This window comes from Oryctolagus cuniculus, chromosome 14 (assembly GCF_964237555.1).
Source record: "Oryctolagus cuniculus chromosome 14, mOryCun1.1, whole genome shotgun sequence".
NCBI lineage: Eukaryota > Metazoa > Chordata > Mammalia > Lagomorpha > Leporidae > Oryctolagus > Oryctolagus cuniculus.
Genome location: NC_091445.1, coordinates 17,228,499 through 17,254,556, shown reverse-complemented (window position 1 = coordinate 17,254,556; position 26,058 = coordinate 17,228,499). Strand labels below are relative to the sequence as shown.

General features: G+C 38.4%; 1 protein-coding gene across 4 annotated transcripts in view; it reads right to left on the bottom strand.

Moving 5' to 3' along the window:
- The window catches only part of SLF1 (SMC5-SMC6 complex localization factor 1), an 81,971-nt gene that overhangs the window by 11,601 nt on the left and 44,312 nt on the right, over positions 1-26,058 (bottom strand). For 3 of the 4 annotated variants that reach the window (XM_017344601.3, XM_008261942.4, XM_017344602.3), the window contains 7 exons: positions 23,427-23,546; positions 21,453-21,506; positions 20,430-20,588; positions 19,445-19,608; positions 16,160-16,291; positions 13,714-13,879; positions 4,241-4,388 (listed from right to left, as the gene is read on the bottom strand). In XM_017344601.3, coding sequence (XP_017200090.3) covers positions 4,241-4,388; positions 13,714-13,879; positions 16,160-16,291; positions 19,445-19,608; positions 20,430-20,588; positions 21,453-21,506; positions 23,427-23,546 — 943 coding nt within the window. The remainder of the gene's footprint in view (positions 1-4,240; positions 4,389-13,713; positions 13,880-16,159; positions 16,292-19,444; positions 19,609-20,429; positions 20,589-21,452; positions 21,507-23,426; positions 23,547-26,058) is intronic. The other variant, XM_070056465.1, reaches the window with a different exon arrangement.

Here is a 26,058-nt window from a genome sequence, read left to right as displayed (position 1 = left end):
AAAAAGGAAGGAGTGTGTTTTGTTTCCCTCCTACACTGTACACGAAGTGTTTAGCTCAATGCCTGGTAGAATGACAATAAAAATTTGCTGAATAAATGAAGAGAACAGAAACATTTTGAGACAATGAGCAAAAATATAAAAATTCCTATCTATGAAAAAGGTCTGAAGCATGGAAATGACTAAATAGAGATGAGAAAGCAAAAGTGCAAAGGTTGGCAAAAGTCTGAGAAAAAATGTAGTGATACAATCTAAGAAGGGCAAAGGAAGTTTTACTAAAGTTCTTAAAATATGTGTTATATAAACTTTGATGACATATTTTCTTTCCCACTGAAACAGAAGAAGAAATGAGTTCAAGTGAAGGACTAGCAATTGATGGCTTCTGGCTTGATTTTACTAATAAAGTTTTACTGGCATACAGCTGTGCTCACTTATTATGAACTGTGTATGGCTGTTTTCTCATGACAATTGCAGAGTTGAGCAGCTGGAACAGAGACCATAGAACTCAACAAGCCAAAAATACTCATGATCTGGTACTTTACATTAAAAAGCATTTGCCGGGGCCAGGTATTGTGGTTAAGCTGCCGGTGCTCACAATGCCTACATCCCATACTGAAGTACAGTTTTGAGTCCTGGCTGCTGCACTTCTAATCCAGTTCTCTGCTAATGTGCCTGATGATGGCCTACTTCAGTGCATTGGTTCTTGCCATCTAAGTGCTAGAACCTGATGGTGTTCCAGGCTTTGGCCTGGGCCAGCCTAGCTGTTGTGGTCATCTGGGGAGTGAACCAGCGGAAGGAAGATCTTTTTATCTCTTCCCTCTGTCATTCTGCCTTTCAAATACAACATATCTTTTTTTTTTAAGGTTTATTGACTCTTAAGTTAAGCCAATAAATCATATATTTTAATTAGGTATATAAAGTAAATTCGAGGTAAATTAAACTTTAAATACAGGAAACTCTTTTTTGTCCAAAGTGTTTAGAAACAAAAGAGAATTGCACGTATTTGGAATCCATGGATATGGAACATGATGGAAAGAAGTATCTACTGCCTTCTCAATAAAACGACCATAAATTTACAACAATTACATCAAACTAAAAATGAATTCAATAGAACTGAATCTAAATAATGATCACAGTATGAATTTTCGTATTAGGAAGAACCAAAGCATCCAATTTACCATAGTGTGAAACATATATAATTATCTTCAACTGGAACTTGTATAAAGTCAAATTATATTAACTTTACTAATGACTTTAGAAAGGCAAATTATACTGATTTGAGGAATAATGAAAATATTCTTTTTTTTTTTTAAAAAAAAGAAGTATCCATTAACAGAAATGAGAAAGAGATAAACAATGATTTTTAAATTTTGTCATCAAAATCTGCACACTTGGATATTTGAAAGTAAAAGTAGGGTATTCTACAAATTCCATAACAGGTAAACATTTTAATTTAGCATATTAGCTATAGAAAAGTTACTGTTTTTTAAAGGATAAGCTGTTCATTTGATTTGTCTCCTGACAGATTAAACGTCAAGCTGGTGGCAGGCATTAGACCTATTAAGCTGCTGGTTAAGACGGAAGTACCTTATGGAAATGCCTGGGTTCTATACCTTCTTGTGGCCCCTGTCGCCAGTTTCCTGCTAAATGCTGACCCTGGGAAGGAGCAGTAATGGCTAAAGTATTTGAGTTCTTTCCATGTGGGAGTGGAAAAAGTGGAAAGTTTCCATCTTTCTACATGGGAGTGAGTCCTCAACTGAGTTCCTGGGCCATGTTGCAGGTATTTGAGGAGTGAAAGATGGGAGCTGCGTCTGTCTCTCTCTGTCCCTCTGCTTTTCAACTAAATTAAAATTAAAACAGAAAACATCAAATTGTACTAACAATAAAATTATTAGTAAGATAGTACCTGAATCATTTTCAGAAATATATTAAAAATTTCCAATTGTCTTCTGTAGCCTACAGAACCAACTGTGTGTGTGTGTTTTACTTGTTTTGAGAAGGCCTTTGCATAAAGGCCTAAACATGTTCTTAAATAGTAGCATAATTTAAGAACCAACTGAATTTTAAATATTAGTGATCAAATAGACAGCAAAGTAACCACTGTGTTGACAGAACTTTCACAGTAACATTAAGGTCAATTTTTAGCTAGAGTCAGTCATGGGCTCAAACTTCTAGGGATTAAGTGTCATGTGAAGACTGGGACTTAAACTATATAACAACTCCCTACTTTAAAGTGAAAGGATATGGTGGACATTTAGACTAGCAGATAAGATGCAGGCATTCCACACGGGAGTGCCCGTTTTCCATATCCACTTCTGGTCATTACTCCATCTTCCTGATAGCGTGGACCCTGGGGAGCAGCAGCGATGGCTCCAAGAGTCCTGGCTTTTGTCCTCAGCCCAGGGCTTGCAGGCATTTGTGGAGTGAAACAGTGGATAGGAGCTGATTTGTGATCTCTCTCTCTCCTTCCCTCTGCCTTCCACTTTGCCTCTCAAATTAAAAAAATAATTTTTAAGTGAAAGAAATTCAGAATATGAATAAAGGAAACACTGAAGCTGACATATAATTGAACCTTACTGCTACAAGGTCTATTATTTTATGCTTTGGCTAAATTCTAACTTATTTTACTTAAAGGCAACTATACTGAGTCTGGAAAGCCTGTTAATCTTGTCCCAGTTCTCCAAATCAAGGATGTTTCATCATGGAATGAAAACAGGGAGTTCTGTTGGCCAAACTTAGTTTTCATTCTAGCAAATAATGCCAGAATTCTGCTGTTTCTGAAAAGGATAAAAAACATTACCTACTAGGAATGGTGAGAAAGAAACGATAAAAACAGGTTCTGCAGGAAGATTGAATTTGAGCTAAGAAATGTTAAAAAGTCACGCAACAAAAGATAGCTAGTCCACAAAAGGAACAGTAATCACCCTCTCAGCTCAATGAAAAAGAAAGAGAAAAATGAAAGGAGATAAAATGCTTTAGATAAAAATCTTCTTAACTTTAGTAGTATAAAAAGAGACCTCTCTTTGCAGAGGGCATCATCGAATAAATCCTGAACTCAGTTATAACTTGGATTCCTATTCCAGAATCTCTCTTCAAAGTATTAAAGTGATTGACAGCATATTCAAGAACTTTTTCTGTATAGAAAATCAAGATGCACTGAAACATGTGTAACAAAAGAGAACACATATTTGGCAATCTGAAATATAGACAAGCACACTGAAATTATTATTTTTTTAATATTTGAAGGTCACAGAAAGCTCACTTGGTATAAAATATGTTCACTTTAGGAACTGAGGCTTAATGAAACAAAGGAGAAAAAAAGGGAGAAAATGGGAGAAGTCAGACTCTTCCTAAACTGGTTTCAGGATGTACATAGGACCCTTGAACACCTCTCTTAGTTTGGGTGGAACTTCAATTCTGTCATCACAGCACTTCAAATGTAACCCCCCCCTCCTCATTTAGAGTAAACTTCATAAAGCAGATAATAGGAGGAGGAAAAGTGGTAAAATTGTGTCTATAAATTATTTCTATGTGCATCACCCATACTCACTTCTTGTTGGGAGAACTAAGCTCTATGGAAAAACAAAACCACCCTTCTCTATTATGAGAAAAACTGTGAAAGAACACATACATGGGGAAATTGTTTTAATCAATGAGATAATCCAAATCAACCCAAGTGGCTTTACAACATAGACACTTATGAATAAATTTCATTTCTAAATACCATGAAGTGTTCATATAGGATAAGTCCCAAGAACTGTTCATATGGCACAAATAAGATCAGAGAATGATATGACTCTGCTCGACTTGAATGATTACAAGTATTAAAGTACTGAAAATTGTTCCTAAAAAGTGAGATTCTAAAAACCACACATAAAAGAGCAAATTTCTCTCAAATGAAATGGGAAAATATATGTGAGAGAAAGGCTCCTGTAATGTTCAGAGGACAAAAGAGCATGAATGTTTAATGTTTAGAGGACATACAGAGCATGAACTATACTACAGAAAAATGCTAAGTAACACCAGGAAAAACATTCTAAAAACATTAATTTTGGTTATCTGCATGGTAGTATTATGAGTAATTTTTTATCTTCCTTTTTATATTGTCTGTGTGTGTATGTATCCATAATTATTTTAAGGAAAGTGTCACATAAACATATGTTAAATATTACAGATGGTTCAAAGGAAATTCAGATTCAAATCCATAATGGGGCCAAGAAAAATGCAACCTAAACACACTTACCGTCACATGACAAGGAAACATAACTTCCCAAGTCATCAGACATGTGTCGCATCACATTTCTACCCATCTTAAGACCAAGGAAGATCCAATAATCTATTGCAGCTCCAAGAATTCCAGTCAGTAAGTAAGCTAGCTCATGTTTGAAGACCTAACAGAAGATGGGGAAAATGTTACTTACATACATTAAAACAAAGGATTTCAATCAGTATTTATTTTGAATACCTGCTGAGTTAAAATTTATGTATTTATAAATACAGGACACGCTGATGCTAAAAGGTATTTTTAAGAATCCCAGCAGGGGCCTCCGCCTGGGGCGCTGGCATCCCATATGGGCACTGGGTTCTAGTCCCAGTTGCTCCTCTTCCATTCCAGCTCTCTGCTGTGGCCTGGGAGGGCAATGGAGGATGGCCCAGGTGCTTGGGCCCCTGCATCCGCATGGGAGACCAGGAGAAGCACCTGGCTCCTGGCTTCAGATCGGTGCAGTGCCAGCCATGGCGGCCATTTGGGGAGTGAACCAATGGAAGGAAGATCTTTCTGTCTCTCTCTCTCTCTCACTGTCTATAACTACCTGTCAAAAAAAAAAAAAAAAAAAAAAGAGAGAATCCTAGAAAACTAGCAACCTTTTCCCCCATTCTCTGCAACCATCCCTCTCTCCTTTTCTAACTCACTCTATATAAAACCACACATCAGTATCTCTCTCTCTCTCTCTCTATATATATCTACACACACACACAACAGGTTGAGTATTCCTTATTTGAAATGACTGAACCAGAAGTGTTTTTGAGTTTTGAATATTTGCATATATGTAACAAGATATCTTGGGTATGGACCTGAGACTAAAGATGAAATTCACTTGTTTCATATTCACCTTATTATGTACATAACCTGTAAAGGTAACTTTATAACATATTTTTAGTGTACTAGCATTTTAACTGTGACCTATCTGGTACTTCAAAAAGTTTTGAAGTTTAGAGTACTTTGGACCCTGGACTTTCATATTAGGGATGCTTACCCTGTAAGGGGAAACAGATAATAAAAAAAATTTTTCTAGGAACTTTTGAAATAAGCTTTGAACAAACTTTTAAAAATAATCTTATTTGATGCTGTCAAATACTGGAGTCAGGCAACAATTCCATAAAAACAATAAGGAAAACTTGGTGTCTATGAATTTCTGTTAAGAGGAATATGTATGACCATAAAAAAGGACTGATCAAGCCACTGTTACCATTATATACACTATGGTTCTCTAAATGACATTTTCCAGAAAAAGGCTTAAGAAACACAATAAATAAAAACTTTAGCGGCCGGCGCCAGCACTCCAGGTTCTAGTCCCGGTTATGGCGCCAGATTCTGTCCCAGTTGCTCCTCTTCCAGTCCAGCTCCCTGCTGTGGCCCGGGAAGGTAGTGGAGGATGGCCCAAGTGCTTGGGCCCTGCACCAGCGTGGGAGACCAGGAGGAAGCGCCTGGCTCCTGGCTTGGATAGGCGCAGTGCGTCAGCCGAAGCACACTGGCTGTAGCGGCCATTTGGGGGGTGAACCAATGGAAGGAAGACCTTTCTCTTTGTCTCTCTAACTCTGCCTGTCAAAAACAAACAAAACAAAACAAAACAAAAAAAACTTTAGCAAACAAGATGTCTATCTGCTATAAAGAAATACACTGGGGACCCACAGTGTGGCACAGTGGGTCAAAGCCCCGCCCTGAAGTGCTGGCCTCCTATATAGGTGACGGTTCTAGTCCCAGCTGCTCCTCTTCCGATCCAGCTCTCTGCTGTGGCTTGGGAAGGCACTGGAAGATGGCCCAAGTCTTTGGGCCCCTTGCACCCAAGTGGGAGACCCGGAAGAAGCTCCTGGCTCCCGATTTCTGATTGGCTCAGCTCCGGCCATTGCGGCCATTTGGGGAGTGATCCAGCGGATGGAAGACCTCTCTGTGTGTCTCTACCTCTCTCTGTAACTCTTTCAAATAAATAAAAATAAACCTTTTTGTTTAAAAGAAATAGATTAAGATAATCCATAAAACTTAGTATCAACTATGAAGATGAAAAGGTATGAAAATAATATTTTAAAAACACCTTTAATTTAAATATAAACACTTTTTCAAAATGACATTAAAGCTAGTTGAAATTCCTATATTCTCAGTATTGCTTACCTAGACATGTTGGCTGCATGAAAAAAAATCATTAAATTCAGAAGACATCTGAAAGGTTTTAATAAATGCTATGGTACCCAAATAGATTATAATTGCTGTGTTCTGCCACCACACTATGTCTAAATCAGGAGTAATGACTGAAATCTCTATCACTCTGAACCCTCAGTGACAAATGGATTTGTTTCTCCTGCCCTCAGCAAACAAGTTTCTTACAGGTATATATAGCATTTTCTTAGGACACAATTCCTTACCGTAAGCAGTTATTAGATAAATGATTTCAAATCGGAAGTCTATTTCTGGTCTGTGTGCAAACACAGGCAAATGGTCAGGCAGCACACACATCAGGTTTGCTGAAACAGTGTTTACAGAAGGAAAACCTACAGAACGGGGATCAGTAGCAGGTGTGCAAGTCCTTTTTCATCCTACCACACTGTATTGCATTTTGGCAGGACTGGGTAAGGCTGAGGGGAATTTTAAGCTGAATGATGAACACTTACACTTACAAGAAGCACTGCCCTTCTGATAGGATCAGCAGCCATGAAGGACAGCCTGATGCCGCCAGATCAAAATTTATGATTGGGTGTCAGCACCAACCCTCCAGTGTTTCCGTCTGGCAGCTGTAGCTGTGGGGCATGCGGAACTAGAACAGGAACAGCCAAAGCACCAGCACAGCACTCCCCTTTGTGTGATCTGGAGGGCTGGGGACTTGTGCCAGGCTCCCGAGAACTTTGCAGGAAACCTCTTCCATTTTTTGTAAAGCCAACATATAGATAATAACTAAGCAAGTTAAGTTTTACCTTTCACTGCTCAAGTTATGAAAAGAACATAAAACAGGACAGTGAAAATGCATACTTCAATTAGCAAATTGATCATGTCCATATGCATGTCACAGAATGTTTCTTCCAACATAACATATGATTTGAACATCAGTAATGACACCACCCAGGAGGCAAGACAATGGTAAACTGTGATTTCTAGAAGTACTCCCTATCTAAAGGGGGCACAGTCAGTCAAGATCACTTGCGACACCAGGTCCTAAGACTCTGTACAGGGAAGGATGCCAACCCAAGGAATTAAGCCTCAAGCCACAACTGAGAACTTCATTTACTAAAAATAATATTTTTTTTTAAAAAGAAGGCAGCTCCCTGATTCTGACAGCGACGATGACCCTTTCCAGAAACTGACTAACACTACTCCTTCTTTTTTTTTTTTTTTTTCTTTATTTGACAGATAAAGTTGGACAGTGGGAGAGAGAAAGGTCTTCCTTCCATTGGTTCACCGCCCAAATGGCCGCCACGGCAGGCGCTGTGCAGATCCAAAGCCAGGAGCCAGGTGCTTCTTCCTGGTCTCCCATGTGGGTGCAGGAGCCCAAGCACTTGGGCCACCCTCCACTGCCTTCCCTGGCCACAGCAGAGAGCTGGACTGGAAGAGGAGCAACTGGGACTAGAACCCGGTGCCCATATTGGATGCTGGCGTCCCAGGCGGAGGATTAACCAAGTGAGCCATGGCACCGGTCCCTAAAAATAACATTAAAACCAACCAGTTGGGACTTACCATTTTTCCTTACACAACATATATACTTACATCTGAAACCACAACTGAATATTAATGTTGCTTAATGCTAAGTTTACCCTGACATCAACATTATTAAACAGTTAGAGAGTGGTAGGAGTTCTTTCAGGAATTTTGGAAAATGACTGTAGCTTCTTTACCACAGTAAGAAAGATCCTTCTGAATTTGTTTTTATCTGTGAGTCACCAGCTAAACATGCCCATTACTATATACCATAATGGCAAATGTTTTAGACAAAAATACTTTTCCATCAGGTTCTTGGATTCTCTAGACCTTATTTTTAACTTTGGTACTAACCGTCACCATGGGGCCCAGAAACTGTGCTCTGGACTACACTCACTGTCTCTTTACCAAGGTCTAAACAACACTACTATCTATCTGCAGCAGGGTCCAAGTGCTTCAGAAGGTGACTAATAAGAACATGACAAAGAAACCAACAAAGAAAAGCTTTCCTAGAATCCTGAAATGTTTGCTAAAGCTGAAAGGATGGAACACAAATACACTAAGAATTAACAAAGAAATAGAAGATATGATTTGCATATATGACATACATTTACCTTAGAATTCCTTTCTAGTATGTTAAGAAGCTCTATTACCAGACAATCTGTCAATACAATTCTCTATTACCTGCCAGTACATGTAATTTTCATTTTATAAACTTGGCAATCTTCCAAGCATTGACTAATCTGTAATATATATCAAACTAGCATCTTGGCCTTCTGACTGCCAGGTTAAGGATTTCTACAATATCCCACTGCAATACATGACAAACCACTCTGCTGGAAAGATGCAATCATAGTGCACATACTGTGCCTCTTCCTGTTTTAAATACTGGCATTTGAAACAGGAGAAAGTGTGTTGCAGTGCAGACTTGGCCTCTAGTCAAGGCTTCACCCTAACAAGCTGTGACACCTTGAATAAGTTGCTTAAACTCTTGAGCCTCAATTTTCTTATCTTTAAATACAAACTAGCTTCCATTTCTACTTATAATTGTAGGATAATCCTTAAACAGCACTTAAAAATATCTCAAAGAAAAGTGGGACTAACCACACCAAGCTTAAGCCAAATTTGTAACTCCTCCATAACCTTGACACAGCCTACCTCTGCTCTTTGCCAAGGAAGCCCAAAGCTTTCTCAGATTAATGACAATGAAATTCACTGCCATTGTGTCACTCTGTAATACTTGCTGATTGACATTATGACAAAACAATATTAGCATAAACTGAGGACTTCTGTTTAGCTAATGACTTAAATTGAATGCTTCAACTCAGCAAATCAAGAAACAAATGCTTTACAGTACGGAGAATGATGTCTGTGAACATGCATGGAATTCTTGAAACTAGAAACTGCCAAAAAGATTTAATTAAGTACAAGAATGAATTCTAACAAAAAGGTAATACAATAAAAAAGCTGTTTATGTGAATTTAAGCAATTCAAATGTTAAATAAAATATTAATTTGCAAAATTTAAAACCAGCTCTCATATTACAACTGATGCTACAATTTATGCAGATTGCCTCACAAATATGTTGCTTTTATTTATAAATCTTAACAAAAACTTACAAGTTAAATATGTATAAATCTGTTACTATTTACATCAATGCTTTTTGAGTAATTTCTTATCTATCTATGGTACTTCTTTTGATGATTTAGTAAATTGTGAAAATGTCAGTTTTATTGTTGTTCAGTTACAAATGTGCAATTTCATTTATGTAATCAAATGGATGAAAAAGAAATGCTCTATAATGAAGAAATATTTTCTATCTTTAAAGAGTAAATAAAAAGGCAGATGGTAATTTATAAGGATGCTATCAATTTCGTACTCAGCTGGCAAGGAAGTTTAGAGTTCTGTTTTGGCTGAATATTTTCAATTTTTACATATTTGGACAAACATACTTTTATAATCATATATACATGTACTACAAAGTGCCTACTCACCTGGTTATTGTCACATAAAAGGATTATTTAATCACAAAGTCTAGTTACACCTAGGAGTAACCTTCCCTTTTTAATGCCGATTTACAAAAAACAAATTAATACTCTCAAAAGAATTTTCTTTTCAGAAGTATGCCTTAGACACCCATGAAAAGAATTTTCGAAAAACTAGCAAGGACTACTGTTTCTGATAATGAAGACTTAGGTTAACTCAGACAAATAGTTCTATAGAAGAAAACTAAAAATGCTGGATAAAATAAGTAAAACATCTCCTGAAAAACAGCTAAGTTATGAGTAACTGATAGGCCAAGATCTAGGAGACAGTAAACACCAGTGAGGCACTCAAAGGGAGCTAACTCTTCCCCTGTACTTTTGCTGATTCCATCCAAAGAGCTGAGATGCAGAATCATGGTTTATGGACCCAAGAGAAAAGGGATTAAAAAAAGGCATAGCCCAAGGGCAAACCCCCATCAGGCTGAGCCTCTAAAGAATGTCACCCTCAGAACAAGAGTGAATGGAAAGCAAAAACGCACATGCATTAGTAGTTCCTGACTTCACTCACTTGGACTGTCCAGGGTTACTCGAGCAGAGATCTATCCTGGATTAGGGTGGTCCTTCCCTACTAGTATACCCCGGCACCCAGCAGAAGTACACAGAGACGCTCACTAGAGGACAGTCACCTGTGCTCCGGTCTCTGCCACAAATTGTTTCTACTAATTTTTTAAATGCAATTTAAACTGCACAGCAAACGATATACAGCTCACAAGAAAAACTAAGACCCAAGAAAATAAATAGAAATAGAATACTAGAAACAGATTCATAAAGACCTCAGACATGAAATAATGGGACCCAGATCAGTAAATAAGCATTGTTGTCATGTTCAAAGACAAAAGAAAACTTTGAAAATTTTGTAGGGAATTATATAAAACATGTGATAATATGGAAATTAAAAAGTCTAGAACTGGAAAAAAATATAAAAATTTAAGAACTGTTATGTGTAACAACATATTAGATTTAACAGAAAAGACAATCAGCGGGGACAGGCATTTGGCCTAGCAGTTGATACAATGGTTAAGACACCTCTGTCTCAAACTGGAATAAGCCTGGGTTCAATACCTGACTCAGGCTTCAGCTTGCAGCCAATGTAGACGCTTGGAGCCAGCGGCGATGGCTGAAGTGACTGGGCTCCTGTTACCCCTGTGAGAGACCTAAAATGAGTTCTGGATTGGGTTCCAGGCTCTCAGCTTCAGTTTTGCTCAGTTCTGGCCTTCGTGGGCATTTGAGAAGTAAAGCACTGGATGTGAGCTCTCTCTCAGTGTGTCCCTCTCTGCCTTTCCCTCAGTCTCTCAAAATTAAATAATTTTAAAAAATCAGTAAACTAAAATTGGATGAAAAGATCCTATCTGGAATACTACAAGTATGGGGAGGGAATATATATATGTATGTGTACATATGTATGTATGTGTCTAGGTATGGTTGATCAGAGAGTTCAGCCTCTGGGTTAAAAAATAGGATATAAAAGAAGAGGTATAACCAAGTTTAACTGGAATTTAAAAAGTAGAGGACGGAAAATAAATCTAAGAAGTCTTTGAGGAAAAACTGTATAATCAATTACATTATATCATCAGAAAGTCATGAAAAGATAAAATGAATAAACAAGTCAACAAAGTAAATTCAGGAAACTTCATTAAAGCAATTATTAAGCTTCTGTAACAGGCAATATAGAACACTGCGCACAATGGGGAAAATATTCTGGCCCCTAAAACTTATAAGAGGCCAAAAACAAAGTTCAGTAAATTTTAGAAAGCAGAAATCATATGGGGAACATTCTTCAACTATAATGCACTATTAAAAATTACCAAAATAGTACAGCCAAACAAGCAAAATCCACTGGCAATAACAAAACCTATCGCTTTAGAAATTTAAAAATACTTTTAATACATCTCTTAGATCAAAGGCTAAATCTAAATTAATAGAAAACATTTTGGGGGGGGGGGACCATGAACACCTAAGATTAAAGTATCAAACCTATGAAATGAATATTGTTATACTCTAAATGTACTTCATATAAAAGTACATGTGTTATTAATAAAGACCAAAAAGGAAAAAGATCCAAACATTCAAGACAGAAAAGAATTAGACAGCAGAAATAAATGATATAATGCCAAAAAAGTAGACAATAGAGCCAGAAAGGCAGACCATTTTGAAAGGAGAAAAATGACTAATATTACTTTGCATTTAAAATGTGCTACTGTATGTTGTTATACACATTACATGTGTTGCCGCATTTAATATTCCAAATTATTCTTCTGATACTATACTTACTAAGTCATTACATGATAAATTTCTATTGACAGGCAAATGAAGCAGTATTTAACTCTTGCCATCCAGAAAGGTAGTTTTAAAAGTAAGCAGAATTGGGGCCGGCACTGTGGCATAGTGGGTAAAGCTACCACCTGCAGTGCTGGCATCCCACATGGGCACTGGTTTGAGTCCTGGCTGCTCCACTTCTGATCCAGCTTCCTGCTAACGTGCCTAGGAAAGCAGCAGAAGATGGTCCAAGTTATTGGACCCCTGCACCCACATGAGAGACTGGGAAGAAGCTCCTGCCTTCGGATCGGCCCAGCTCTGGCAGTTGTGGCCATTTGGGAATGTGAACCACCGGATGGAAGATTTCTCTGTCTCTCTCTCTCTGTAACTCTGCCTTTCAAACAAACAAATAAATCTTAAAAAAAAAAAAAGTAAGCAGAACTTACTAGTAAATAGATCTAAAACTGTATGCATTGACTCATTATCTTGTATGATAAATTCTTTATGAATTGAAATGTACAATAAGAGCCGGCGCCGCGGCTCACTAGGCTAATCCTCCGCCTTGCGGCGCCGGCACACCAGGTTCTAGTCCCGGTCGGGGCACCGGATTCTGTCCCGGTTGCCCCTCTTCCAGGCCAGCTCTCTGCTGTGGCCAGGGAGTGCAGTGGAGGATGGCCCAAGTGCTTGGGCCCTGCACCCCATGGGAGACCAGGAGAAGCACCTGGCTCCTGCCATCGGATCAGCGCGGTGCACTGGCTGCAGCGCGCCGGCCGCGGCAGCCATTGGAGGGTGAACCAACGGCAAAGGAAGACCTTTCTCTCTGTCTCTCTCTCTCACTGTCCACTCTGCCTGTCAAAAACAAAACAAAACAAAACAAAACAAAAAAAAGAAATGTACAATAGTAAAAAAAAAAATCAACACTGCTAAGTAACTATAGATTTCATAGCAGTAGCAACTAAGTAACCGTCCCTGGCTACTGCATTCAAATGTGAGATGACATAGGAATCAACTTCCAAGGATCTTTTACCTTAAAACTACATAAACTACAGAGAAAACAATGGCCTACTTGAGTACATTTAAAATTTTTTCGAGGAATTCAAGGAATAAAAGAATTATTAACAGGTGCATTAATTCAAAGTATAGTTATCCCTCAGTATCCCAGGCAATTTGGTTCCAGGATTCTCCACTGATAACAAAATCCAAGGACGTGCAAGTCCCTTATATAAAATGGCTAAGTATTTTTATAAAACCTACATAATCCTCCCATAAACTCTGAATCATCTCCAGTTTGCTTATAATACCTAATACAGCATAAATGCTACATAAGAAGTTGCTATACTGTATGGTTTAGGGAATAAAGATAAGAAAGTTTGTATATATAGATGAAAATTTTTTTCTGAATATTTTTAATACCCAACTGGTTTAATCTAAGGATGCCTAACACATGGGTAAGGAGAACCAACTGCTCTTTTTGCACAGATCATTATTCATTTGCAAATTAATCTTACTTACATCATTAGATTTGCATTTTTCTTTGTGAGAATATATAGTCCATTCCAAAAGCATATTCACCGGTTTGGTCAAAAGCCCAGAAGTCTCACTTCCTGACCAAAAGATTTCAAGAAGAACTGCCTTTCCTGTTATTTTCAGACTCTGAGAATCTGACCAGTCATACAACCTAATGAAAATACAAAAATATGCCATTGTAATCCATAAGTCGTACTTTGGAAAATTATATGCATTAAATAAAAGTTAAAAAAAAAAAAAAAAAGAAAAAAAAAGAAAATACAAAAATATGAATCTTAATGTCCATTTCATGACAAGTGATTAGACACATCTTCTGTCAAAAAGCAAAACAAAAGTTAGCAATTTAAAAAATCTATTTTATTTGAAAGGCAGGGGAGGGGTTTGGGTAAGGGGCAGTGGGGGGGAAGGAGAGACAACAGCTGGAGATGATGGGCCAGGCTAAAATCAGGAGACAGGAACTCAGTCCAGATCTCTCACGCGAGTGGCAAGAACTCCAGTACTTGAGCCACCACCTGCTGCCTCCTACCCAGGGTGTGCATTAGCAGGAAGCTGAAATCAGGAACTCTAATATAGATGTGGGCAACCCAAGTGGTATCTTAACTGTTATGCCAAAATGCCTGTCCCACTAGCAATTTTTGAATATAGAAAGATCGTAATAGGTGCCTATGTTGAGGTGTAGCTGGGTAAGCCATTGCCTGAGATGCCAGCATCCCATATGAGCACCAGTTCAAGTCCTGGCTGTTCCACTTCCAATCAGCTCCTTGTTAAAGCAGCTGGGAAAGCAGCAGAAGATGGCACAAGTACTTGGACCCCTGTCACCCACATGTGGGACCAGGATGGAGCTTCTGGATCATGACTTCAGCTTAGCCAACCCCTGGATGTGGTGGCCATACTGAACAGTAGATGGAAGATTTCCCTCTTTTTCTCCCTCACCCTCTGCAACTCTGCCTTTCAAATCAGTCAATCAATCTTTTATTAAAGAAAGATAACATATAGACTATAACAATTATAATAAATATAAAAATGGCCTTGTTTACATAAAATTAACATATACACAGTAATCCACCTGCAAGTTTTAGAGTAGGAACAAAACTTATCACAGGTATTAAAGATTCAGGTAGTTGTTCATTTGAGCATTCAATTACTAAAGACTCTTAAAAATATACAAAGATTGGAAAATGAAAACACTAATCCAAATAAACAATTAAAAATAAAAATGTGGGCCAGCGCCATGGCTCACTTGGCTAATCCTCCGCCTGCGGCATTGGTACCCTGGGTTCTAGTTCCGGTTGGGGTGCCAGGTTCTAATCCCGGTAGCTCCTCTTCCAGTCCAGCTCTCTGCTGTGGCCAGGGAGAGCAGCAGAGAATGGCCCAAGTGCTTGGGTCCCTGCACCCACATGGGAGACCAGGGGGAAGCACCCAGATCCTGGCTTTGGATCGGCGCAGCACCGGCTGTAGCGGCCATTGGGGGAGTGAACCAATGGAAGGAAGACTTTTCTCTCTGTCTCTCTCTCACTGTCTAAAACTCTCTGTCTCGCTCTCACTGCCTAATTCTGCCTGTCAAAAAAAAAAGTGAAATGAGGAAAAAAATGAACACATATACCTCATTTCCTCTGAAGTATGTATGGAAATATGTTTTTTTTTTAATTTTTTTTGACTGGCAGAGTGGACAGTGAGAGAGAGAGACAAAGAGAAAGGTCTTCCTTTGCCATTGGTTCATCCTCCAATGGCTGCCGCGGCCGGCGCACTGCGGCCGGCGCACCGCGCTGATCCGATGGCAGGAGCCAGGTGCTTCTCCTGTTCTCCCATGGGGTGCAGGGCCCAAGCACTTGGGCCATCCTCCACTGCACTCCCTGGCCACAGCAGAGAGCTGGCCTGGAAGAGGGGCAACCGGGACAGAATCCGGTGCCCCGACCGGGACTAGAACCTGGTGTGCCGGCGCCGCAAGGTGGAGGATTAGCCTAGTGAGCCATGGCGCCGGCCAGGGAAATATGTTTTAAAAATAAATTTCTGGGCCAGTGCTGTGACATAGTGGGTAAAGCCACTGCCTGCAGTGCCAGCATCCCATATGGGCACCGTTTCGAGTCCTGGATGCTTTACTGCTGACCCAGCTCCCTGCTACAGCCTGAGAAAGCAAAAGATGGCTTAAGTCCTTGGGCCCCTGCACCCGTGTGGGAGACCCAGAAGAAGCTCCAGGCTCCTGGCTTCGGATTGGCACAGCTCCACCGATTGCGGTCATTTGAGGAGTGAACCAACAGATGGAAGACCCACCCCCTTCTCCCGGGCTCTGCCTTTCAAATAAATACATATTTAAAAAATTTCTTTTACAAAATAAAATGAGGTGACTTTTTAGGAATGTGTAAGTGTTCAATAAAATGGTATATAAAAACTCAGAAATGTAGAAAAATGTGATTCTGTGATTAAAACTTACTTTTGACTCAGATGCCGTACTTCACTTTCAACTAAATTAAAGAAAAATTTGAGTAGTGTCAGGTAGAGTACTTTAGAGTCATTGATATTTTCTGAAATTTGATGGCAAAAATTTTCATTGAAAAGGCAAGACCTGAAAAACACAAAGCCAACAATCTAAAAACATACAATTAATTCACTGCGTACTCTGTGTACAAAGTGTTTCTTTTTTTAGAATACTTTTAGAATTCAATGAAATCATCAACAAAATGTCATTCTTAATATATATTTTTTCAATAACTGTAATATTTAATAACCAACAAGTTCTCCTTTGTACTCTTTATTTTACTAAGAACACATAAATTTCGTTGAGTACTTTTGATCCAAATGACCAGCTATGCTTTTAGCTTAAAATATTTGTCACAATCTTTCTCTCTCACCAAGATTCTTTGTTCACTATTTAGTAAACGAAGTTTATTTAGTGCTACTTTTCTTGAGAGTTTTTAAAATTCAGTATTTTATTTCCTTTCTGTCTTTTACGGCAGTCCTATCCAACACAGCACTTTGTGAACACAGGTAAGTTCCGCTGGACACCTGAAATGTGGTCTGTGCACCTGAGGACTTTAACTTTGAATCAGTTAATGTTAATTAAATTCAAACATAAACAGTCATATGTGGCCAGTGGCTACTGGGCTGGACAGAACTCTATAGCGTATTTTTAAAGGGAATATAAATTACTTAGACTTCAAAAGAATCTAGGCAATAATACTTAAAATAGTCTCCCAACTTTCTTATAACTGTATCAGCAGTATGCTTGTAACTTTCTACCTCTGTCTCTACTGTCTTCTTTTTGAATATTGCACTCACAGGTTAGGAGCATTTGTTGAAGCTTTTAAACTTAATAATTTATTATGTGAATGTGTTTTTTAAGATTCCCCATGCCCATATAGTTTTTTTCAGATTTTCTGAAAACTGTTAGAGACATATAATTTTTTTTTTGGAATATTTCAAGGCCATACGACAGTAGAGAGACTAATGTTATTCAGCTCATTACACTCCTATTGCTTCCCTATGCAAACTTTGGCCACTTCTGTTTATTAAAAATTCTACTTGAAGGCTGCCCAGATTCCATTTCCTATAGCACTAAGTAGTTAACCCAAACATTCATTAAGCACCTGTTATGTTCCAGGCATTATATCAGATAACGAGGATGGAGATCTTCCACACTGGTGTGAACAACAAACTTAACTCATAAGAAAGGACAAGAGTTATGAAGTGGCATCTGAGTTGTATTTTAAAGGGTGATAAACAGTTTGCCAGGTACACACACACACTCACACACACCCATATACTTACACCTATATGCATACAGAAAAACAGAATAGGAAAGGGGACAGGAAAGGGGAAGACAGGCAACAGGCACATTTGGTCAAGTGATAAAGATGAGAATGAGACATACACAGGGGTAAATCATGACAAGTTTTAATGTTTTACCAAGGAATATGAACTGTTTTCTGGAGATGATGTGTGAGGCAATGAAGGACTTTACTCTTGGAAATCATTTTGGAAAAAGCATACTAGGGCACTTTAGAAGATAACTTAAAGGGGAAAAAAAGTTGAATTAAGATCAGTAAAGGGGCCAGCGCTGTGGCACAGCGGGTTAAAGCCCTGGCCTGCAGTGCCAGCATCCCATATGGGTGCCAGCTCAAGTCCCGGCTGCTCCACTCTGATCCAGCTCTCTCCTATGGCCTGGTAAAGCAGTAGAGGGTGGACCATGTCCTTGGGCCCCTGCACCCGCGTGGGAGACCTGGAAGAAGTTCCTGGCTCCTGGCTTCGGATCAGTTCAACTCTGGCCATTACAGTTATTTGGGGAGTGAACCAGTGGATGAAAGACCTCTCTCTCTCTCTCTCTCTCTCTCTGGAACTCTCTCAAATAAATAAAATAAATCTTTAAAAGAAAAGTAGGTATTCCAATAGTTTGTATAAGAAGCAATGGGAACTTTTAAATAAAGGCAATGGTTGTGAAGGAGGGGACAGATCTGGAAATTAGGAAGGTTGCTGGCCATAGACACGTATTCCTCACAGCCTTAGTCTGCGGGCTAGTACTGTGTATGTCTCAGTCACCTTCGAAGCACAGGAACTGTTTCTTTTTTTTTTTTTTTTAAATTTAAACTGCTGAAATAGCCTATAGAGCCTTGCTCCCAGTAAGTACTCAAAAAACATTTGCTGAAAGAATACTTTAAAAAACAATTCCGTTTAGCTACTTAGCCGGTAAATGAATCTTTATGATTTCAAACAGCTAACCTGGCCAGTCAAGTTTCCTTTCTTGCACTATCCTGGACTTTCTAAAATTGAACACCTGGATACAAAGAAAGATCTTCCCTGATAAAGGGAAGATTTGTCAGAGTAGAGGAAATGATTAGTTTTGTTAGGAAGGGGAAAAAGGGAAGTAGGAAGGATTTCTAGAGACAGTAATATTTGTAAGAAAAAAGACAATGGGGCCGGCGCCGTGGCTCACTAGGCTAATCCTCCGCCTAGCGGCGCCGGCACACCGGGTTCTAGTCCCGGTCGGGGCGCCGGATTCTGTCCCGGTTGCCCCTCTTCCAGGCCAGCCCTCTGCTGTGGCCAGGGAGTGCAGTGGAGGATGGCCCAGGTGCTTGGGCCCTGCACCCCATGGGAGACCAGGAAAAGCACCTGGCTCCTGGCTCCTGCCATCGGATCAGCGCGGTGCGCCGGCTGTAGTACACCAGCTGCGGCGGCCATTGGAGGGTGAACCAACGGCAAAGGAAGACCTTTCTCTCTGTCTGTCTCTCTCACTGTCCACTCTGCCTGTCAAAAAAATAATTAAAAAAAAAAAAAAAAAAAGACAATGGAAAGTCTAGACAGATTACAGTGTGGAGAGGCATCAAAGTGATATTTAGGCAGCATTAACCTGTGCTTCAGAATACAAACTTCTAAAAGACACTGAATACAGTTATAAATGTTTACATTTTCATGACCAAAATTTGGTAATAATTATACTGAGTAAATCATCTTCATCTTAAAACTATGCAAACTAAAAATTTTGATTAAAATTTTAAAAGTAATTTGGCCTTCCAGTGAGTCAGTTTCATGAGCTCATTGAACCTCAAAAACAATAAACAATGTAGATTTTTCCTTCTTGTGAGTTTTACCATAAACCCACACAAACACAACACATCCATTTTCTAAAAACAGAAGTATACTTCTTTCATCAGTATCCAATAATAAATGGATGGCATAACAACTTAAGACGAAATTTAGTATCCTCACAGGTGAATGCCCTTACCTGATAAGTACTTCTACTAGGGACCAGGCTCCTTTCATACAAGTTGGACATTGAAACAACTCTAAGTAATATCTTGACATGGCTGGGGACTTCCAAGGTGGATGCAGGTGAAGAAGAGCTGACAATATATGAAAGTATCGACCAGAAAATGTATCTATGTTATCCTGTTATTTAAAAATAAACAAATAAAACATCATAGTTTAACGTACTGTTTCACCAGGTAATTCAGTATAAAACTTGAACAATAATCCCAGAATAACACATAAATATATGTTTGGAAAAAGCAGATCAGACGGAAGTAGCATGCTGAGCTAATGCAATACTGCAACTGGCAGAAGTACACTCCAAATATGTTATCTACACGTTTAGGTAATCCTAGCTATTAGGATTCACTTATATAGCATGTCCATTTTCCATTTCATTATTATAGTAAGATTAAGATCTCCCAAATGTCACCTGAACGAAACTAAAGGTAAGAAACTTTCCATATAATATTCTTACTTATCACCAATATTACTGTGACATAGTTCACACCTGTTGTTTTCCCACTGGCACCTTGGTAAAGAACACTTAGAAAGCTACCTCTGAAGAGGTATTCCTATTGACTCAGTTTAGGGAGCAGGTTTATTTGCTATGAATACTACGAAGACAAGGCTAAGGTGCCAAATGGCATTCCAAATTACTTTAATCTGATTTAATGTTTCATACTTTCTTGCCATGGGAAAAATCAGGTAACATGTTCCAAGAGAAAAGTAACGTTGAAACTCTGAGAAAATAATAAACTGAAGCATTCAGAGTATAATCTTGTACACAGTTAAACAGAAAAGAAGTGACAAGTGGAAACTGAATTTGCTAGAAATATCAGGGAAACAAAATTGAAAGGAGAAAATTGACAATAAACACCAAAAATGAAGAGGTTTCCACACATGTCAACATTCATTGAAAAAAAAAAAAAAAGATTATAAACCCTGAAGGCTCTTCTTACCTGTAGAACGTTCTCTAGAAGAGCATGAAGAAGGCACACAGGAGGAATATAATGTGCTTGCAAAGAGGAAAGCTCTTCAATAGCTTCCTTAAAGAACTGTCCTTCTATGAGGCTTTCGATTAAATTTAATACACCTCTGGGAAATTCAGTATTTTTGACCTAAAAAAGGAAAGATTCCATTACTCAACAAAAGAAGAAGTAAAAATTCTATGATCAAATCTTGAATTACTAAAGAAAGTTAATGGCCTCATCTATAAAATAAAGATAGCTCCTACCCTCACTCTTTGACATGACAAGGTTGTCATTTGGTTCAAAAAGAGTCATGTCTATGAATATATTTTGCAACAAGGCAATACAAAAGTACACATTATTGTCATGTAATTTTCTGTTGTCTTAAATAGTAAGGGAAAGTTATTTCTAAAAGAAAATATTTTAAAGAAATTTGCGAACTTGAATCAATAAAGAGGTCAAGACCTCAGTCAGCTAAAACTGAATAGTTTTTTAGATGCAAAACTGAGTATGTACATTAATATGAACCTTAAAAAGTTTCACAAAATATATTCTCCTTCAGTCAAAATATTTGTAACAACATTACATTAGTTGAGACTGAAAAATAACCCCTTTGGATTAGCTGAGAGTCAAAAAAAATACCCTAAAAGACTACATGAACTAAAACAATCACTTCTAAAGGAATGAGTAAAGATACAAGATACTTTTGTAACTACTGTATCACAAGTTTAATCCGAAATTGGTAATTGGGAGTTAAGAGATGTGACAAGAGATACATACTTTGCCTCTCATAAGCACCGAATAAATTCTATAATACTTGTGATGAGTTTTTATTACTGTACAGAATGTTAACAGAAAAGTATTTTTCATTTCTAATAAGAGAAACTATTTTTAAAATCTGATAAGAAGCTTTTGTTGTAAACTCTTCCTTGAAATCAAAATAGCTAAAAATAACAAATGAAAAAGCAGCTTTTTTTTTTTACCCACAATACCACCTTACTCCAAATTCCTTACCTCTACATTGTATACTGGTTGTTTATCTATTCTAATGCAGTTGTATCTGACAGCCTACAAAACAGCAACCATATAATTAAATTCTTACAATTTTAGGTCAAAAAATACATTTTACCTTACTAAAGCACAGAACCTTAGCCAAACACACAAAACAGATTCAGGAACACATTAATAGCTATAATCAATCTGTTCAAACTAGTGACTTCCATCATTTTAGGGTAATGACACTTTCATGAATATGAATTTCTCTACTTTCTCCTTCTAAATTAAAATAATTTAAAAGCTCAAGTCACATTCACTTTGAAGATCTGAAGAGGTCCATTGCCCTTTATATTTTAATAATTGGAGATATAAATGGAGAGGACATTTTGTATAAGGATCCACAGGAGAAAAAAGTTATTCATGTTTTCTACCTAAACAGATGTAAAAGCGTTCTCTGTTGCTTTAAAATACTTAGGATTGTATACTTTTTTTTTTTTGGACAGGCAGAGTGGACAGTGAGAGAGAGAGAGAAAGAGAGAAAGGTCTTCCTTTGCTGTTGGTTCACCATCCAATGGCCGCCCTGGCTGGTGCACCGCCCTGATCCGATGGCAGGAGCCAGGTACTTATCCTGGTCTCCCATGGGGTGCAGGGCCCAAGCACTTGGGCCATCCTCCACTGCACTCCCTGGCCACAGCAGAGAGCTGGCCTGGAAGAGGGGCAACCGGGACAGAATCCAGCACCCCGACCGGGACTAGAACCCTCTGTGCTGGTGCCACAAGGCGTAGGATTAGCCTATTGAGCCGCAGCGTCGGCCAGGATTGTATACTTTTAACAGATTACCCTTTAAAAAAAATCTGTAACAAATCAAATAGAGAAAATATCCTGATTATACCCAACTCCAGAAACAAAGACAAAATAAGCAATCTAATGGAAAAATAGAAAAAATAATGTAAACAGGCAACTGGTACAGGAAAGAACTATATAAATGGCAAGTAAAGTTATAAAACACGCTCAAACTTGCTAACAATAGAAGAAATACAAATTAAAACAATGATGAATTTTTGACTCCATTTTGGATACAGAGAGTCAGAAAGAGAGCTGCTCCCACTTTAAGAAGAAAAGGCTTGATAATCCACCAAACTACAATTTTTCTGAAATTTATCAGACAGCAGAGGTGGTAGTGCAACCCGTGTGACTGAAATAAAAGACAAGAGCCTCCAGGACATGGGAAATGAACACTGATTTACCGGAGACAGAATATGGGAAGAAGCAGCCTGCATTAAAGAAGGTAAGAAAATCTCACCTGAAGTCTTTACCACTTGCTAAATGCTATGTGTGGGCCAGGAGCATTCTGTGAGAGTACAGAATCCCTGGGAATCCAAGACACACACAAGGGGAGTTTGTATCCACTGGAGAGATTTTTCTCTACAAACCTCAGTGGGAGCTCATAATAAAGGAATTCTTCCCCTTACGGGCCTAAGAAGGTACTCTTTGGAAAAGGAAGCAAGGCCTGTTATCCGCATCAAACAGAAAAAAACCCTGAAATTTGTGAAGGTAAAGATTGTGGGTTGGGATCATTAAAGTTCCTACTACTGGGGGAGGGACAAGATCACTGAGAAGGCCCCAACTACAAAGTCCAAAGGAGACTCATCTAAATTGGGGGTGAATCACGATCCTAGAGAGACCTTCCAGCCTTCATCCCCCCAATACTGGGCAAATTGGTGACCAGCAAAGTTACTCCAGTCTGTAAATGCAATTTATCTAAAATAATACTGAGGTACAAATAAACAGACTATTCATCATACTTACAAAATGCCCAAATACATCATTCTACATAACAGATTATGAACTAAGAAAATGATTTTCAGACAGATTAAATATATTAACAAATGAATCATATACATGTATGTGCACACATACAAGTGTGTATAACTATTTCAGTTACACTAGAGGACAGTAATTATATAGAACTTTCAGCATGCAGAGTCTTACCTGAGCTCTATATATATGCTTTCTTAAGGCATTTTTTATTTCAATAATATCCACATCTGCCCTGACATCTTTTGCTCTTGACTCTTTGGCATAATCAGCAAAAACAGAATTCTTCATTTCCTTTGCATACATGTAAAAGTACTTTAGATAATGTACTAATGATGCCAATACAAATGACATCAATAACAGACAACATAACACAGGAGGAACACAGTCAAACAATATTAACCATAACAAAGATTCTCAAAATCATGGATCAACCTTATACGATGAAAGTTTAAAATGCAAATGTCAATCTTGAAAGCTTTACCTGATATCTATAGGCATACTTTTTTTCTTGGTATTAGTTAAGTTTTTACTGTTAAATTACATTATGACAATTTGCTTAGAGCAATTTTTGTCTGTATTATCCCCCGTTAAAACACAATTTTCGTTTTTAACCATAAAGAATAACTCTTGGCCGGCGCCGCAGCTCAGTAGGCTAATCTTCCGCCTTGCGGCGCCAGCACACCGGGTTCTAGTCCCGGTTGGGGCGCCAGATTCTGTCCCAGTTGCCCCTCTTCCAGGCCAGCTCTCTGCTGTGGCCAGGGAGTGCAGTGGAGGATGGCCCAAGTGCTTGGGCCCTGCACCCGCATGGGAGACCAGGAGGAAGCACCTGGCTCCTGCCTTCGGATAGGCGTGGTGCGCCAGCTGCAGGGCGCCAGCCGTGGCGGCCATTGGAGGGTGAACCAACAGCAAAAAAGGAAGACCTTTCTCTCTCTCACTGTCTACTCTGCCTGTCAAAAAAAAAAAAAAAAAACAAAAAAAAAAAACAAAAAAAAAACAAAAAAAGAATAACTCTTGCTTAAAACAGGGTGATCACACAGAAGCTCTTATCAGTTCCCAATAAGAAAAGTCATGGCTCTTTGAAAAAAAGAGAAAAAAAACATATTTGTTCAGAGTTTTCATTTAACGCACCTAGTGATTTAAATGCTTACTGATCCTTACTTACCAAATAAAGACTATAAACATACTTTCTTAAAGTACTTTTCATTATAACTTGTTTCAAATCTTTCTTGAAGCCACCTTTATTTTATTTTTGCTTTGTTACCAAGTTCACATAGACAAAAATTACTTATTTATCGTTTTCCTGAATGTCATTCTGAATTTACATATACAGGTTAAGTCTCTATTACCCAAAATAATTGGTATCAGAAGTGTATTGGACTTTGGAATATTTGCATACATATAAGGAGGTACTGAGGATAGGACTCAAGCCTAAACATAAACTAAGTTTATGTTTAATGTATCCTCCACACATAACCTGAAGGCAATCTGATATATTTAGTACACCTGCATTTTTGACTGGGACCTGGCACATAAGGTCAAGTGTGGAATTTTCCACTCATGGTGTCACATTGCAACTCAAAAATTTTTCGATTCTAGAGTTATTCAGATTTTAGAGTTTTGGACTGGAGATGTAAATCTATATAAACATGTCAATGACCTAGATTTTGAAATAAAGCTATACTCTGGGAAAATTTTTATCTAAGAATTTCCATTTCAAAAACAAGCTATCTTATTTATAATGGTCTGTATTATACCAAGGAAGAACAATATAAAAAGTAAAATTTACTTGAGAATATAATACTCAAATTATGTACAGATATGGTCTTCCAGACCCTTTTACAGAACCTTACCTTCAGGAAAAACAAAATTCATTTGAGTGTCTTGGTTACTAACCTAAATTTCTTTCTGTATGCATGTAAAAAAAACCACTTTCGAATAAGAGAGGGAAGAGATGTATAATTTGGGACATGCTCAAGCTGACTTGCCCCAAATGGTAGAGTTAGAAACATACCAGGGGATTCCAATTCAATCCCATCAAGGTGGCATGTACCAATGCCATCTCACTATTCCAAGTGATCAATTTCAGTTCACAATTGATCATAATGAAAGGACTAAGAGTCAAAGGGAGCACATAAACAAGTCTAGTACCTGCTAACACTAACCGATAGAATAAATAAAGGGGAGAGTGATCCAACATGGGAAGTGAGATACTCAGCAGACTCATAGAATGGCAGATGTCCTAAATAGCACTCTGGCCTCAGAATAAGCCCTAAAGGCATTCGGATCTGGCTGAAAAGCCCATGAGAGTATTTCAGGCATGGAAAGCCAAGACACTCTGTGAGTGAGATCCCAGTGGAAAGAACAGGTCTTCAAAGGAGGTACCTTTCTCTGAAGGGAGGAGAGAACCTCCACTTTGACTATGACCTTGTCTAAACAAGATAAGAGTCGGAGAACTCAGAGGGCTTCCATAGCCTTGGAAACTCATGACTGGAGCATAGGGAGATTACTGATGCCATAGACAGGAGTGTCAATTGGTAAAGTCAACAACAGGAGTCACTGTGCACTTACTCCTCATGTAGGATCTCTGTCCTTAATGTGCTGTGCATTGAGATTTAATGCTATAACGAGTACTCAAACAATATATTTCACTTTGTGTTTCTATGGGGGTGCAAACTGTTGAAATCTTTACTTAATGCATACTAAACTGATCTGTAAAAAAAAAAAAAAAAGAAATTATCAATTCCCAACTTGACTCTCACTGGGATTAAACATGACAATAGGTCTGATCTGATTTCATCATCAT